Genomic DNA, 18,625 nt, shown 5'->3' on the forward strand with positions numbered 1-18,625 from the left:
CCAGCTAATCACATGGTTAGTTCTCCTGGCAACCAGGCCCCATCCTTGGGTGGGATCCAAAAGTCAACTTACCTGAAGCGTTTTGAGGAACTGAGGACAAGATACCAAGTTTTATGCATTGTTCTTATCTCTCAGGAAATTCCAAGGATTTTGGGAGTTGTGAGCCAGGAACTGTGGATGAAAACCAAATATATATGAGAAATACTTTTCAGTCATCAGAATGACCAAATATATAATTTTCCTATAAATTACGATATCACAGATACATTGCATTCATAAGGGCTCTACCCTCAAGATTTAATTACCTGCCAAAAGTCACACATCAAAATACCACCACATTGGATAAAGTTTCAATATATGTGACTTATATGTGGAATCTAAAATACAAAGGAATGGAAAAAATAATAATAAAAATAAGTAAGTAAAAAGCAAAGAAATGAATATAACAAAACAGAAACAGATACAGAAAACAAACTTGTGGTCACCAGTGGGGAGAGAGAAGGGGGGAGGGGCAAGATAGGGGTAAGGAATTAAGAGGTACAAACTATTATGTCTAAAATAAGTTAGGAGGATACAAGTTACAGCACAGGGAATATTGCAATATTTTATAACTTTAAATGGAGTATAATCTATAAAAATTTTGAATCATGTTGTATACCTGAAACTAATGTAATATTATAAATCAACTATACCTCAAAAAAAATAAAATTAAAAAATATTTCAAGTTTCAATATACGAATTTTGGGGGGACACAAACATTCTGTCCATTACATTAGGTTTATAAGAATTGCTTAGAGACTTAAAACACTTTTGCTTGTTATAATTTTTTCTTTTTTTTTTCCTTTTTTAAAAATTGAGGTGACAAGGGAAAAAAGGTGAGAAGGGATAAATTTGGGAGTTTGAGATTTGCAGTTGTTAACCACTATATGTAAAAACAGATAACAAACAAATTTCTTCTGTATAGCACAGGGAACTATATTCAATATCTTGTAATAACCTTTAATGAAAAAGAATATGAAAACAAATACATGTATATGTATGCATGACTGGGACATTATGCTGTACACCAGAAACTGATACATTATAACTGACTATACTTCAATGAAAAAAAAAATCCAGGTGAAATGCACGTAACATAAAATTAACCATTTTGAAGTGAACAATTCAGTAATATTTAGTACATTCACAATGTTGTACCTAGTTTCAAAATATATTCATCTCTCCAAAAGGAAACCTGGTGTTCATTAAGAAGCTGCTTCCCACCACCCCACCCTCATCCCTGAAAACCACCAACCTGCTTTCTATCTCTGTAAATTTACCCACTGTAGATATTTCATATAAATGGGTCATACAGTATGAGACATTTTGTGACTGGCTTCTTTCACTTAACATAATGTTTTCAAGGTTCATGCATGTTGTAGCATGGAGCAGTACTCATCCCTTTTGAATCATATTCCACCATATGCATATATTACAATTTGTTTATCCATTGATGGACATTTAGGCTCTCCCTAACTTTTGGCAAAATTGTGAATAGTGCTGCTATATCCATGCATGTGCATGTACTTCAAGTATCAGTTTTCAGTTCTTTTGGGTATATACCTAGAAGTAGAATTACTAGGTCATAAAGTAATTCTATGTTTAACTTTGTGAGGAACTGAAAAACATTTCCACAGCAGCTACACTGTTTTACATTCTCACCAGCAACATGTGATGGTTCTAATTTCTCCATATCTTCATCAACATTTGTTATTTTCCTTTTTAAAAGATTATTTTAGCCATCCTGATGCGTGTGAAGGTGCACCTAACTGTGGTTTTGATTTGCATTGATAACCAATGATGTTGAGCATCTTTTCACGTGTTTCTTGGCCATTTGTATATCTTCTTTGGAGAAATGTCTATTCAAGTTTGCCCATTTTTAAATTTGTTGTTTTTGAGTAGTAAAAGTGCTTTATGCTAGTTCTGGATACTATTCCTTTATCAGATATATGATTTGCAAATACTTTTCTCATTCTGTAGGTTTTTGTTCCATTTCAACCCCAACTGTTGCAACACCAACTGGTATACTGCAATTCAATTTGACATTAGATACCCAGAGTTAGCATCAGACTCTCTTAAGTTTAAGAGCATGGTTCTCAACAAGACTGTCTCCTCTTCAGACACCAGTCTCAATTTCTGACGGTCTCTAGGTTACCTGCACTTTTGACTATGTGGCTACAAATGTAGGAATTCCCATGATTCCCTCAGGTTCAATAATTCACCAGAATGAATTACAGAACTCAAGAAACCACCATACTTGCTGTTCCATTTTTATTATAAAGATTACAGATCAGAAACAGCCAAATAGAAAAATGGGCAAGGTTGGGGAGGGTTCCCAACACAGTGTTTCTGTGCCTTCTCCCCATAGACTCAGAGTGCATTACCCTTCCAGCACATCAGTGTGTTCAGCAACCAGGAAGCCCCATTGAGCTTCTGTCCAGAGTTTTTAACAGGAGTATCATTATGTAGGCTTGATTGAATAAATCAATGGCTACATGATTGAATTCAATCTCCAGCTCCTCTCCTCTCCCCAGAAGTAGGACTAGCTCAAAGTCCCAACCCTCTTATCATGTGGTTGCTCAGGAAATTCCAAGGGTTTTGGAAGCTTAATGCCAGGAACCTGGGACAAAGACCAGACAACTTTATTACATAACAGTTCCCTTTCCACTTTCTCAATAATGCCCTTTAATGCACAAACATTTTTAATTTTGGTAAGGTTCAATTTAACTACTTTTTCTTTTGGTGCTTGTGCTTTTGGTGTCATATCTGGGAATCCATTGCCAAATCCAGGGTCATGTAGATTTGCCCCTATGTTTTCTTGTAAGAATTTTATGGTTTCAGATTTAACACTTAGGTCATTGACGCATTTGCAGTTAATTTTTGTATACGATATGACGTAAGGGTTCAACTTCTTTTTTTTTTTTTTCATGTATCAGTTGTCACACCACCATTTGTTTGACAGACCATTTGTTTTGAGAGACTATTCTTTCCCCATTGAAAAGTCTTGGCCCTTGTCAAAAATCAGTTGACTATAAATGTATGGGTTTGTTTCTGGACTGTCAATTCTATTCCATTGGTCTATGTCTGTCCTTATGCTAGTACCAATGTATTGATTACTATAGCTTTGTAGTAAGTTTTGAAACTGGGAAGTGTGAGTCCTCCAAATTTGTTCTTACTTTTCAATGTTAATTTTGTTAATGTTAATTTTGGTTATTTGGGGGCCCCTTGGAAATCAACATGAATTTGAGGATTGGCTTTTCCATTTCTGCAAAAAATTTCTTTGGAATTTTGATAGGGATTACATTGAATCTGTATGCTTTGGATATTACTGCCATCTTGACAACATTAAGTCTTCCAATACATAAACACGGGCTATCTTGCTTGTTAGAATTTTAAGTCTACTATAATAGACCTTTAAAATGTTTCAGAAAATTAAATGTATTAAATGTACAAATGCTACTCGATACATTTAAAGAAGTTAAATCATTCAAGTGTATAAATAAGTTTACTTGTTTAGAGAAATTCTGCTTAACTTCTGATTCTATTAAAGATTTATCTAAGGACAGTGGAAATTATTGAACTTATGAAAAAACATTAGATTTTTAGAAGGAAATATAACAATGATTGGAAGGTTAGCTTAACCATACAAAAAGAACTAGATTTAAGAATTTGAAACTTTGGTAAATTTAATATTAATCAAAACACCAGAATCCATCATTATTCTTTTTCAGGCACAAGAGCACCCATTAAAAAATAAAAAAGTCCAATTGTCACCTGGAATCTTCTATATGAAGGAAGTGGAAAATCTCCTGGGTGCATACACTTCCAACATCTGATTATAGCAGCTCTCCGAACCTTCCAGAGAGAAACATAATAAGTACTTAGTTAATGTTTATTGACTGAATGAAAGTGACTTTGCTTCACTGAAAGCACTTAGTAGGCACTTGGCAAATACTTCGTGATATATGAATAAATACATGTATAAAATGAACATTTTTCATATTAATAAAATTTCAAATCTATTCCTCATTTTGTGCTTTAACCACACTGGTCTTTTTCCCCCTCCTTTTCTTTTTTAGTTCCTCTAACTTACTACATGACTTACATATTCTGTACCCTCTTCTAGCAACATTCTCTCACTCCTCTGACAAACTTTGTCAGATATCTCCTGTTATCACTAAATTATCACTTCCTCCAGGAAGTCATCTTTGGTTTAACTACTCAAGTCAATCTTTCCTGTGACATATGTTCTTAAGACACCATTTCCCTCTACAGACTATTTTCTACATAAGTAATTTCACAACCACTTGTGTGATTATCTCTAATTCCCCACTATATTGGGACTTAGCCCCATGATGGCAGCCTGTGACTCTGTTTTATCTTACTTTTTCCTCCAAATCCATCTGTGTTTGAAAAATAGAAGGTACTTAACAAATACTTCTTGACTGAATGAATGATTGTTAAATATGTAATATGATCCAAAAAACTGTTTCAGGGGATCATATAAAAATACATAGAAGGGTAATACCTCAAAGTGTCAAGGCGATTATGCTTTTAAAAAAGCTTTAAATATGTAACTTGCAGAAACACTATTTTCACATAGTTGTCCAAGATACAAAATTAAAATGAGTTTTTAAATGAGTATTTGTTGTAATTGTGTGAGGTTATTTTCCACTTTTCCCTGTAAATAACACTGTCCAACAGAAATATAATATGAGCCATACATGTAATTTTAAGTGTTCTAGTAGCCACATAAAAAAGTATAAATAGATTTAAGTTAATTTTAATAATACAGTTCATTTAACCCAATACATTATTTAACCCAACAAAAACATTATCATTTCAACACGTAATCAACATAAAAATTAGTGAGATAGTTTACATTCTTTTTTTAAAATAATAAATGTTTGAAATCCAGCTTGTATTTTATGTTTATAGAACATCTCAATTAGGACTCAAATAACCACATGAGCCTAGTGTCTGCTGTATTGGACTATACAACCCTAGCTCAGTTTCCAGTCTTCTCTGCCTCATTCTGCGCCCTGGAAGGCGACCTGCGCTTGCATCACCCAGCTCTTTTGCCCTCAGGTTTCCAGCTAGTTTTGGGCAATGGGAGGCACCATTGAAAAATGGGACTATGGGAAGAGAGAGCAGCCCAGTTATGTCGGACCACCCCTCCCCATGCCCAAATTCGGCTGCCACAGTTCCTCTACCTAAGGCCATTATGGCCTCTCTTCAAAGCTACAGCATTTGTCTGGCCCGGTAACACTGCTCCCTTCTTTTCCCCACTGGGCTTAAGAGCTGCCACTGGAAGCTCCCCCTCCACCCCACCCTTTCTGGGTTTCCTTACCCACATACCTCTGAAAAAAACTGCCTCTTCATTTAACCTTTTGTTGAGTATGCTATTTTTCTCCTGCCAGGACACTAACTGAACCAAGTAGTTAAGAACTATTGTTATGGCCCATGCTCTTATTAGATTTTCCTTCATGAACACCTGAAGTCAATCACAATATTTAAAGTTTTAATTCTCGTACATAGATACAAATGCTCGGCCATCAATAACTTTTTCTTTCTTAAATAAAAAAAAACCCCATTTATCAAATTGATAACAGGTGAATTTTAGACTTGGAAGATAACTTAGAGCCATGGTTCTCAGACTTGAGAAGTCTGTGTCAGAGTAATTTCTGTATTAGGAATCCTGTTTGCAAGTAACAGGAAAAAAACGAACTCAAAGTAGCTTAGGCAAATCAGGGGAAGAGGCAAGGAACTTGTACGTTCAATTAAGAATCCCAAAAGTGGAACTGGGCTCAGCGCTTCTTAAACAGGCGTTCTAGAGCTCCTTATTCCCCAACTCTCAGCTTTCCCTCTCTTTAGGTTGGGTCCACTGCAGGCTGCTTTCTCCCTCTTGGAAAGAGGATGGCTGCCAGGCTCAGGACCCTAGCAATCAGAGGAAGGGAGCACATCTCTCAATGGCTGGCCTAGCAGCAGTGCTGACAAAATAGCTAAGAATTCATGGAGGTAATATGGTACATCAATAATTACACTGCTCTTACAAATTTATAAGGGCATTTTTTGCAGTATACAACTTGCAGAATCTTAAATTGAAAGAGTTTCTTTAAAAGGATAATAGTTTATGGCTATGATGTGGCTAAGATAGAACCTGATATAAAGTCAACTTCAGGGAGTTATCTGACTTTAGGGTCCAAATTTGCAATCACTTTAACCAGAAGCCCTAGCACTGTTTATGGCTTGTAAAAAATATGGAAGCTAGAAATTGTTAAACCCTTATATTCTACATTTAAGTTAGCTATTAAAAGTTCTGAAGTTATTGTAATTTTTAAAATTACAAGTGCCATTAACTGACAGGTCTAATTGGATTACTCATCCATTCCTGAACTAACAGGGGTGGGTAGAGAGGGGCACTAAGAACCAGAATGATTTAATTAACCAGGGTGTTCATGTCTCTACTTCTGAAAAAGTAGGGTGTAGGACCCAACCACACCTAAATCAATAATGTGGACTACTGTGAGAAAAGTAGTTCCTCAGAGAAAATCAACAGATGTTTGTTTACTACAACACATGATCCCCATTTCCTGTCCAAGAAATTAAGAAGTCGTCTCGTGAAGCTTTCTCTGGTGGTAGGATCTAGACCACAGTGGTTGGTGGTTGAATACATTTAAAGAAACATTAAAATATTCCATAATTTAAATGGATAATTCACTTAGCTGCAGTTACCAGAAGATGGAATGGGTGAGTGGATGGGCAGAGAGGTTCAAGAGGTGTTTGAGAATATGGTTGGAGGGATTAAGAGTGCTCCATTGAAAGATGCATGCTAGACTAGCATTACATACACAAACAACAACAAAAACCCAGGAAAAACGGTGGGAAAGAACGGGATATTGAAGTGTGAAAAGAACATTTTAAAAGAGTCAGCATTTTGGGGGGCAAATATTGTGCCAAATGAGTTACACACATCACTTAACTAATTAAATAAACAAATGTGTATTGATAACCTGCTGTGTGCCAGGCTTGTTTCCAGGCAAAAAGTGAAGTTCCTGTGCGGGCAGACAGCACATAACAACCCTGCAAGGTTGTTGTAGTTATCCTATTTTACAGAGAGGAAACCAATCCCGAGGGTAAGGGATTCTTCTCCAGACACTTTAGCACTAAGTAGCAATTCTGTGGTCCAAATCAAGCAGTGCCTGACTTCAAAGGCATTGCTTTGATAGAGGGAAGTAAAAATTGGAGAAAAGCTTTCACAGAAGGAGGGGAGTAAATCAGAGAAAATGTAAGTGAGCCAGAAGAGAAAAGCATTTAGAAAAAGAAAATTAAAAAGAAAAACAGAAAGCATTTGCTAGAATGCCTCGCCTGGGAAACATCCCAAGTAAATCTAGCTCAGGGCCTGGCTCAACAAAAGTACTTCCCATTTCCTCTCTTCCTTGCGGTATGAAATCCCATTTTACAGGTAAGAAAACTAAGGCTCAGAGCCATTAAATCTTTTTTCTCCCCGCTACAGATAAACATTTTAGAGCCACAATAAGAGATACGGCTTCAAAAGAAAATATCTGGGAGAAACAAAACAAGTAAATAATTGGCATAGCTTTCAGCTAATGGCGGAAACATACAAATGGTTATTGTTTTCTTGAGAGCAAATTTAAATAAATTTTAGCAATAAGTTAGACTCCACTGAAAGGGGGTAGGGAATACCGGGCAAACTTCCTAGCTGAACTCACTGTTTTAGAGAGGGAGATCTTCGTGATTTTTTTTGACACATTCGCGGTATTTCTCTCCCCAGAGTTAATTATTCTCGTGGCTGTGTTCTTTTTTTTTTTATGGAAGTGGAAAACAAAGTGAAGTGTGAATGACCCATGGGTCCCACCCCTGCCCCCAGGTCAATACCGTTGCAAGGAGACAGGCTGGCACTCGTTTGGCGTCCCAGAATTTAAATTCAATCTTCTTCAGGAACCTTCTTTCACTGTTATTTGCTAAAGGTGATCGTTTCCAGACTGCCTGACCAGTCTCATTTGCCATTGAGTTTCTAGTAAACATTTCAAGAGTCCAGGATGATGACGCTACCATCTCTGCCAAATCCTGCAGTTTGGGTGAGAGGTGGAAAACCAGCCAGAGTTGGGCAGCCCTTCCAGGATCGGGCTTTTCCTTAAGTGTGGGACCTGGGCGGGCACAATCTGGTGGCAGCTCAGTCACAAACAGTTCCGTGACCTTGAGAGCAACTCCGTAGCACGTTTGCAAAACTGACGGTCTTAGTTCCAGCCTAACCGCTCACAAGGATAAAGTAATTAGTGAATTCATCTAATACTTTAATCTCATTAGAAGCAAAAGGCTCTAAAGGCGCCTGGGAACCCTAGCCTATTTGGAGATGAGGGAGGGGGGACTGAGGGTAACTCGAATGTCTGCAGCGGGGAAATTACACTCTCCGGGCCTCAGGCGACCAGAGCGTAACAGCGCTCGTCTCCGCGGACAAGGCGGCACAGCCAGAGCGCGCTCCCAGTAACCGCGGTTCTCGCTGCGTTTGTAGCTGCTCCGTCACGACCTCCTCCGCTTTTCATTGGGCGAGCCCGTCCAATCATGTGACTCCAGTTGGCGTATAAATAAGGGCGGGGAGAAGGCGGTGGTCCGCCATTTCGTGGACGCCAGGTCAGCGAGAGCATCTGCGGGAGTCTCGCGTGTGGGGAGCGGGACGACCCTGCCGAGGGTGTGTGGTTTTGAGCCTCCGCGTTTTTAACACAAGATCTCGGTAAGAGACCAGCGACTTAAGAAATGAAGTGGGAAGTGGAACTTAACAGGACCCAGGTCGGGCCGGGCCAATGGCGGTGCCAGACTGAGACAAAGAGACGCAGCCGCCATTTTGTGACGTTCAGCACGGGGCGGTGGCGGGGGCTCTCGGCCCTTGGGAGGATGTTCCCAGGTCTGGAAGTGGAGGTGTTTTTAACCCTTCACTGGGAGTGATAAGCCAGAGAGTGAGACTGCCCGAGAGTTGAGGCGAAGAGGAACTCGGTAATCGGTTGTACTCGGGGCCGCGGCCTTTGAATTTATGGCGCCTTTTTTGGGGGTGGGGGGGCACGTTTTCTCAGGTAGCTTCTCAGGATTTTTTCAAGTCACGAATCAAGACTGGATCTTTCGACCCATATTAAATGATTTCTGTAGTCACCTCATTTTTGTAATTTTAACTTGATTTCACTTTATACAGCCTGAATCTAGTTGTTTTTTTTTTTGAAACCGATCTTCCTTGAGCTGAATTGTTCTTGTAGCTGCTTCCTGTTAATACGTAGGCCTGAAACTGGTCACGGTAGTGCCCCCCCCCCCCCATTCCCTAGCAATGATTTAGTCTCAGAACTTTTGGGCACAGGGTGAGGTCATGCAAATAGGATGTGTCTGGACTGGCTTTTTAAAATTTGATTAGCCCAGAGTGAGAACATGGTGTTTGTCAACAGCCCTTCAGCTGAGTTATGGGACAGGCTGCTTTTTCTGTGCAATTGATACTGGCTTATAAGTTGACTAGATTTATTGCTGAGGCGCCTTTATAAGTAGTGATTTATCAGATGTAAGCCCACAAAGTGCCGTAAAATCATAACGAATACCTATTACCCCCACCCGAGGTGAAAGTAACGTAAGATTCATTTTAAAGTGCACGATTCAGAGGTATTTGGTACAGTCACAATGTTGTGCAACATCACCTCTAGTTCCAAAACATTTTATACCCCCTAAGGAGAGCTGTACACGTTAAGTAGCCACTCCCTGTTTGCCCTATCCCACTCCTCCCCTACCTAGCCCCTGGTAGCCACTACTCTATGGATTTACCCATTTTGGATATTTCATATGCGTGGAGTCTAAATAAGTTTGTGCGGTTCTGCGTCTGGTATCTAATTTAGCATCCAGCCTTCAAGTTTGTAGCATTTATGAGTACTTCATCCTTGAATTGTACTTCATTCCTCTGTTGCGGATAATTTAACCATTTGTTGCTGAACTTGGGTTAACATCTTTTGGCTGTTGAGAATACAGTGAGGTACAATTTAAAAAGTTTGTCTTGCTGCTTGTGGATTATGAGGCTGGTTAAGTTTAGTCTTGTGAAGGCACATTTGTATCACTTTTCTAGTGGTTTAGCCTTAACTGCTGTATTTCTTAAGCATTTCATTTCGGTTTTTTTTTTTTTAAGTATTGTCAGTTTACAGTTCATTTTGTTTTTGAGTCTTCAGGATTTGCTTACCTTTCTCAGTGCCTGTTGAAAAAAAATTTTTTGAGGTTCATTGAAATAGCAGGTAAAGTCCCTAACTGCCTACTTTGTGGTAAATGCTCCTCCAGGGTATTTTTTCCCCCCCATTTTTTTGGGGAGGCAGTCTTTTGTTTTATTTTTAATGCAATTTGTGCTGGCTTCCAGGCAGTTATCTGTAACGATTGGGGTGAGTCTGGGTGTTTCAAGGGCAGTACTTTTACTTTTTTGGTTTTTAGTATTTTTGAATTCTTTCCAAAGACTAGTTTTTTTCACTGTGTGGATTATGATATTTGGGGTATTTTCTTTTTGTTACAGAAATGCATCGTGATTCCTGTCCATTGGACTGTAAAGTTTATGTAGGTAATCTTGGAAACAATGGTAACAAGACTGAATTGGAACGAGCTTTTGGCTATTACGGACCACTCCGAAGTGTTTGGGTTGCTAGAAACCCTCCTGGCTTTGCTTTTGTTGAATTTGAAGATCCTCGAGATGCAGCGGATGCTGTCCGAGAGCTAGATGGGAGGTAATTTACTAATTTATACTAATGGTAAATGTTGCTTGTGTTTTAATATTTAAAATCTCTAGGATACGTGACTTCTAGATGGCTTCTTGGCTGTCTGAAGTTGATGTTATTGGAGATTCACATAAACCTGTTTTTGGAATCAAAAGGACTGAACAGTTTTAGTGAAGGTATGTAGGAAACATTTCTGTTCAGTTGACCATTGAAGAAAGTAACTTTTAACAGTCCTTGGTTGAGTGGATAGGTGCATTCAGAAAACCCTTGAGACGTTTGAATCTAAACCTTCCATAGAGCACTGTTGTCCCCTTTGAATTGTTTGTAGAATAATTGTGGAATCAAACATGGCCTTGTGGCCACAAACTGATTGTAGTTGGATAGTGGTTACATGGGTTTATTGTACCATTATCTTTTACACAGGTTTGAAATAGTTTGGGAAGTGTGTGGATCATACAGCTATTTCCCTTTGCATTACAGTGTCCTATTACCTGTTGTAACACCTGTGTCTTCCAGTGAACAGGTGTTGTTTCCCTTCTCCTTCCTGGTTTTGAAAACCATTGGATTTCATGAAAGCAAGAATTCAATTTTCAAGATCCCAAAATTAAGGGGTCTGAGGGTTGGCAGTACAGCTTTATAAAAGGTCATTTATTTAAGTAGATTACAGAAATTAAAAATTTTCCAGGGTCCCACCTCTTCCTAGTCATTTTCCAAATTAAGTGGCTTATCTAAATTCAGTGTTTGTGGACCAATGAAAAGGTGGGAGATAACTATTTTTCTGTATTCTCAGCTGCAGTTTATTATGTATGTGTCAACTATTGTGTGGTGATTGGGGGGAGATGGTGACGTTAAATGACCAGAATGCTTCTGTCCTGTTTATTGCTGTTTAATTGGTTGGGGGGGGGGAGGTGGAGACCGATGAATACAGTATAGTAAGATTAGTAAACAGTTGTTGGGACCTCAGAAGAAGTCACAATAGGATGTACAGATGAACTAGTTCTTTGAGGATGAATCCAGAGGTTTTCACACTTAAATTGCAGCTGTTAACATTGAGCCCAATGATCTGACTAACAAAGATGTAAGGAAGTTGGTGTTCTTTACTAGAAAAAAATGAGGGAACTGAAATTTGTTTTGGTATTAAGGATTCTGCAGACATTCAGGTATGTTCTTTGCAAAGAAGCTAACTATAGGAGAGTTGTTTTGTTTTGCTTTGATACACTTGAAGGTCAACTTTGCTGCTTTAAATTTAACATTTCTTGCCCCCTAGAACACTGTGTGGCTGCCGAGTAAGGGTGGAACTGTCCAATGGTGAAAAGAGAAGTCGAAATCGTGGACCACCTCCCTCTTGGGGTCGTCGCCCTCGAGATGATTATCGGAGAAGGAGTCCTCCACCCCGCCGCAGGTACTTAGAGCGTGTTTAGAGGTATTGATGTAATGGAGTAGCTAATAGGAGCAGGTATTTCTCTTAAAGTTTTTGGTGGGTTTTAAACTGAAGAATCAGAGGTTTTTATGAAACATTTGCTGGGTGTAGTTTGGGGTATGTGAGTTGTGCTGAGTGTTGGCTTTTGTCTTTAGATCACTGTTCATGTTGGTAGTGAGTAACTTCTATCTTGGATCTATCTTCTAGTTCATCTTCTAGTTGCATCTTTCCAAGTCTTCCCTTATACTTCAATTTAGGCCTTTTTCCATTTCTTGACTCCATAATGACAGACATTACATTCAACTCTAGCTCTTCACAAAAATGTGTTTTCTACTATTAGCACGATTGTAATATTTATCAAACAGGCAGCTGTTTTAATGTTAACTGGTAAATTAGATATCATTTCTGAAACTAACTTAAGTCACTGACCAAAAAAGGGGGCTAAAGTAATCCCAGTCATCTGTTCTTCAAACCCAAATAGGAGAGAATTCAGTTTTTTTTATAATTGAAAATGGCATCATTCTTGGGCCAGGCAGTATTGTCTGGATGCTGACTCCACATCTCCTCAAAACTTCAAAATAGTTTCTATAGGACTGAATTTACCTCTTACAGGTGAGTGGAGTCCTTCTAGGAGATAGGAGTTCAAAATCTTGCCCCTTTTGCTGTGTTGAAAGACAAAACAACACACTGTTGCCCATCATAATAAAGAGTATTTGTTAGCTAATAGATGGTTGTACTGATGGCTTGTTTTTCATTTTTTTTTGTGCTTTTTGGTCCATCTATTAATAAAAATGAACCCCGTTACAGAGTCACCATCATGTCTCTTCTCACCACCCTCTGAGTCTGCATTAGCCAGTCAACTAGCCCTTTCAGCGTCATGTGACCAGCGCGCCCCATTCAGCTTGGCTGGTGTCGTTTCACATGACCCAGGCATGGCCAGTCGTCAGGTTGCACCGCCCTTTGGTTCCCGAGCATGCTGTTTTCTCTCAGCCTTCTCTCCAACCTTAACCAAATCGGCAGCAGCCACCTCGACCGCCCACACATTCCTGGCCAATCAGCTCAGCTGTTTATTTACCAAATGTCTTCACAACAACTACAGCAGCAGCCTTCGGCTAACAAAAAAGCAGGAAAAATCCACAACACCCCCTTCGCCAACCAACTAAATCCAACGCAACATCTGGCAAAACCTTTTCAGCAAATTCTTCCTGGCCGTCAGTCCGGCAGCCTCACCTCACCATTTCTAGCTTGTTGAAACCCAAAAACTAGTAAGTTTTTCCTGCTTATACAGTTTACTGCTGGTTAAAATAAGGAGTAAGCGGCTTAAAGTAATTCTTTTTTCTGGATCAAAGGCTGGCTGTGCATAATTGAATGGTAACGTACATATATATTGCTTGAATAAAACTTTTAAGGGTGATAGGGAACTCATAATGTAACTAGACCTTCAAGTGAAACTTATTTGCATGTGTGAGATGCCAAACTAAAATTTTTAATAACTCTAACAGATTTAGCTTTCTTTTCTAGCAAAAATTTGTTGTATCCTATCACCTTTAAATGGTTTTACTAACAGTTCTCAAATTTTTTAAATTTTGGGGGTGAAGTGGGCCAAGCTAAGGTAATTTTGATAAGCCTAAACACACTCTTAAATGTGACGATCACAAATGCAGTTCTAATGTAGCACTTAATGGCATCAATATTTACACCTAGCGCGTTTTCACAGAATTACACTATCCACCTGGTACCTAAGTCTTGTCATGGACTTACAGGTTTGCATGGGTTCCAAATACTGGTTTATGGTACTGTTTTTGGAACTACTTGTGGGACTACATTTTGGTGTGGTGTTTGGGTAGTGAAGTTAGTTTGACGTGAAGTCTTGCATTGGACAGATCTGCTGTGAAGCATTCTTTGTTAAAGTGAATCCATGGTTGGAATACCTGCTTTTCACTTGAGCTTTTGGTTCCTTAATCCTTCTATGCCTTTTTTTTTTTTCTTTTCTTTTTTTTTAATTTTTAATTTTTTGGACGATGGGTGCCAGTTCTTCGGCACATTCACTGGGCCCAACAGTGAGATTGAAAAGTTGGGAAATGCCTCACGCCATAAATGCTAATCGACAGTTAGCCTAATTTTCCTGTTTCTGCTTTTAGATCTCCAAGACGGAGAAGCTTCTCTCGCAGCCGGAGCAGGTAAATAACTACCATTTTGGGGGCCACATTCTTAGGCATGCAAGTGTTTTGCTGTTCCTAAGGTGTTTTCCAAGCGATGTGGTTATTGGTAATAGACTTTGATTTTAGTAATGAATTAAATAGCATGTAGAGCCAGTTGTAAGAATGAACCAGCTTTTTAGTTTTCAGAAACTTGGAAATATTTGTTGTGTATAGTTCTGAATGGCCCTATTTTTCTTTTCTCTGACTTCAGGTCCCTTTCTAGAGATAGGAGAAGAGAGAGATCGCTGTCTCGGGAAAGAAATCACAAGCCATCCCGTTCTTTCTCTAGGTCTCGTAGGTAAGATCTTTAATGATCTATGCCATGTAAGACCTTGCATACGTAATGTGCTAAAAACAAACAGGTCGTCTCTTAAGCCATTTTGACACAATTTTAATAACTTTACCATGAAAAGTCTTTGGATGACATCAGAGTGTAATCAAGTTACAGGTGTAACTTTTGTTTTTCTGTTTCTTTAGCCGATCTAGGTCAAATGAAAGGAAATAGAAGACCTGTTTGCAAGAGGAGTGGTGTACAGGAAATAACTTCATTTGACAGGAGTATGTACAGAAAATTCAAGTTTTGTTTGAGACTTCATAAGCTTGGTGCATTTTTAAGATGTTTTAGCTGTTCACATTTGTTTGTCTCTTGGAACAGTGACACATAAAGATGTAATTCTCTATGGTTTAAAATGGATCATATGAGGCATGTAATACCAAGAATTGTTACTTTACAATGTTCCCTTAAGCAAAATTGAATTTGCTTTGAATTTTAGTCATACATAGACATAATAAACCTCTATAATAAACTTCTAGCTCCTCCAGCTAAAGTGTGATTAATACTATGGAAACAAAACTGGCAAAAATTGTAACGACTTTGCATAGCTGGGATATGGTATGCAGCTATAGTTGAACAAGCAGTCTAAAAGCTGCTATGAATAAAAGCCAGCAGGTAAAAATTAAAGCTGCACCATTAAGCTAGATTAGAGGTTTTAAAATCTCACTAGTCTTCACACTGGACAAGAGGTTGTCCAGTTGGTGTAGAATCTTAAGTTTCAAGAAAGTTAGTTTACCTTTGCTTTAGGTCATAAGTTCTTTTTGTGATTGCTGTATATGAATACATAGCTTTTTGTAACATTCTTTATTGGGAAATTTGAGACTATCCAAGATACCAGTGTCCTGCCAGTTTAAGGGTACATTGTAGAGCTGAACTTCTGAGTTACTGTGCAAGATTTTTTTTCATGCTGTCATTTGTAATGTTTTGTGAGAATCCTTGGGATTAAAGTTTTGGTTACAATTGTTGTTTAACCTGAAAGCCTGTTTTTCCTTGCAAAAGTAAAATCTGTGAGCTTGGTACCAAGTCCAGGTATAACATTCCTATTGGAAGCCATACTTATTTTCTTGTAAAGTGCTTTTGACAATAAAAATATTAGCATAATTATGTAATAGTCGAACCCACTATTACCATAGTTTCTTGTCCCATAAAAGGCAGTTGGTTACACAAATCTTACTTTGTAAGAAACACAATTGAGGCTTTTGAAGAAAAGGGAATTTTTGGTTGTCCACCTAAGTGGTAATACATTTTTTTTAGGAGTAGAAGCCAGTTCAAAGTCTTTGATACTCAGTGACCAACATTTTAAAGTACAGCCATCTGATATATTATAACCCAAAGTTACCATAAAAAAGGCTTTTATCATTAGCATGAGAGCTTTCCACAAAGCTTTAAAAATTGCTTCCATTTTATATAATTTGAGGTTGCATGGGAATTCTAGATTGATCCACCATGATGTAAAATCCACTATGGTCCAAATGTAAGTGCAGAACTGACTATGGAGGCCTGCATAACTTTCCTCTTAGAAATCTAGAGGAGTTGTGACTTCAAATTTTTGTGCAAGTAGATTAATGCAACAGTCTTGTGGCTTAGTTTCCTTAAATGTGCTAAAGATAGTTTTGGATTATGCTGTACTGTCTTTAATATGAAAGATAAGTCATTGCTTTAATCTTTAAGGATATTTTATAAGATGTAGGTTCTAAAGTTATTTCCAGTGGTCCTTATCGGGAGAAGAGAGTTATTGGTGACACGGGAGAATTGCCAGTGAAGTTCAGTATGAGCCTTAATATAGAAGACACTTTTGAGACTGCCTGTTGACTTACTGGGAGCTCTGGCTTTGGGCCTTTAGTCTTGACATTTCATAGCCTAAACTTTGTTAGGAGCAAGGCAAGATAGCTAATAATTCATGGAAGTAATATGGTACATCAATAATTACACTGCTCTTATAAATTTATAAGGGCATTTTTGGCAGTAAGCAACTTGCTGAAAGTTTTTTTTTTAAAGGATGGTAGCTTATGGCTATAATGTGGCTAAACAACCTGATAAAAAGTCAACCTCAGGGAGCTATCTGACCTTACGGTCCAAATTTGTAATCACTTTAACCAGAAGCCCTAGCACAGGTTTATGGCTTGTAGAAAAAAAAAGGAAGACAGAAATGGTTAAACCCTTGCATTCTGCATTTACATTATGGCTATTAAAAGGTCTATAGTTCCTGTAATTTCTGAAATTACAAGTCCCTTTAGCCAGTTGTTATGCATCCTAAGTTGAGTATGTTAATGAAAGCAGTCACAAAAACTTGACTTTTGGGGTAGTGATTACATGTGTTCACGAGAGGTCACTTAATACTTGGTGATAATGTAAGGAAACATAACATTTGAAGATTATAGTTGGTTTTTATACTTGCAAGAATATATAACATTTTGTAGTTCTCAGTTCATTGTGGGTTACTTATGACTTCCATGTCTTAAGCAGAAAAAGGTGAAGACAAAGATAAATTAGAGAAATTTTATGAGATGTAGATACCATTTATCTAGGTTTATACTCTTTCCAGTTCAAAAGATCACATGGTCAGTAGATGGCATCTCTACCTTTTTAGTTAGACTCCTGTCTGGATGGGAAATCCTGGTTGCTTTTTATTGTAGTCATTTAGTTCATATTCGTACTGCGCTTTATCTGGAATGACAGAAGTTTTTCAAAATCACAGCCTGATTCCAGGCACATTGATTAGTTTTCCCATCCCTGGTTATATAAGAACCACTGGTTTAGTACTTTGTCTTAAATGTGCTTTTATTTTCAGAATCCTAAACATGATTTAGTTGTCAGATCTAGTTTGGTGGGTAATGTCTTCTAGTTGTATATTTTTGTACTAGACTGTTGCCTTCTGGTTTTTCTTTTCTTTTTTTTGAGAACATGAAAGATTTTTATAATTAAAGTAGCTGAAGAAAAACTGGGTTGGAGTATATTTTTATCAAAAAAATCTGATAGTGTTGAATTCAGTTTTATGTGTCCACAAAATTCTCTTAATCCTGTTAAAGATTCATTGAATACTTAAAAAGAATTCAGCTGTATACAGCATACTTGTGAGGTTCTAAGAAGATACATTGAAAATTTGTCTTGATAAACATAGTGTAACTGCTTGATTTTGTTCATACAACTTACCCCTTATTGGGACTGCAGAAATTCATAATACAGTATTTAGACTCTGTTCTGTATCCCAGTTCTTTTCTCTACCTGGATGGAACACGTGAGAACAGCCAAAATGTTTCCTAAACACGTGAAATAAACGCGTAGAGCGTTAACTTTTCTCATCTTTAGTTTTTCCTTAGTTCTCTCTGACACGCATAAAACATTGTATTATATGATTATTTTACTGAAGTCTTAAAATCTGGCCATCTAGTGCTTTAACTATTAGTATGTGTATGTATTTATAGTCTTGAAGTGAAAATCTCTGGAAACATTGATACTTAGCTTCTTTGCTAAGTATCAGTACATAATTTGGAGAGGTTTATTTCCAGAGCAGAATTTAAGCCTTCCAGAAAAGTGGTTTATAGGTGACTTCCCTTTCTTTTTGAAGTCCTATTCACTTGTGAACTGGCATCTTCGTTTCAGTACATAACTCATTCAGATTAATTTAGGGCAAGTCAGCATCCTTTATTGGTCTTTATTTTATTTTATTTTATTTTATTTATTTTTTTTTTTGCCAAGTCCCAAAACTAGAGTCAAGGGGGAAAGTTGCTGAAAGATTGCTTAAGCAAGCTGCCTTGGAAGGGAGTGGGGGTTATTTGTATTGATCATTTGAAAGAGGGAATGAAAAGGATCAGTATAAAAATTAGCACTGTTTTGAGAGCTAAAAATTATTTTTGAATAATTCCCTCAGGAAACAATTTCTAGG

The 18,625-nt window shown here is 37.9% G+C and overlaps 1 protein-coding gene across 1 annotated transcript; it reads left to right on the forward strand.

Moving 5' to 3' along the window:
- Positions 1–8,653: 8,653 nt before the first annotated feature.
- On the forward strand, positions 8,654–15,710 carry SRSF3 (serine and arginine rich splicing factor 3). Its single transcript, XM_010994475.3, has 6 exons — positions 8,654–8,794; positions 10,586–10,793; positions 12,052–12,186; positions 14,346–14,384; positions 14,617–14,703; positions 14,883–15,710. The coding sequence occupies exons 2-6, from the start codon at positions 10,588–10,590 to the stop codon at positions 14,908–14,910; spliced, it is 495 nt and encodes a 164-aa protein (XP_010992777.1). The 5' UTR covers positions 8,654–8,794; positions 10,586–10,587; the 3' UTR covers positions 14,911–15,710.
- The last annotated feature ends 2,915 nt before the right edge of the window (positions 15,711–18,625 follow it).

The sequence above is a fragment of the Camelus dromedarius genome, chromosome 19 (assembly GCF_036321535.1).
Source record: "Camelus dromedarius isolate mCamDro1 chromosome 19, mCamDro1.pat, whole genome shotgun sequence".
NCBI lineage: Eukaryota > Metazoa > Chordata > Mammalia > Artiodactyla > Camelidae > Camelus > Camelus dromedarius.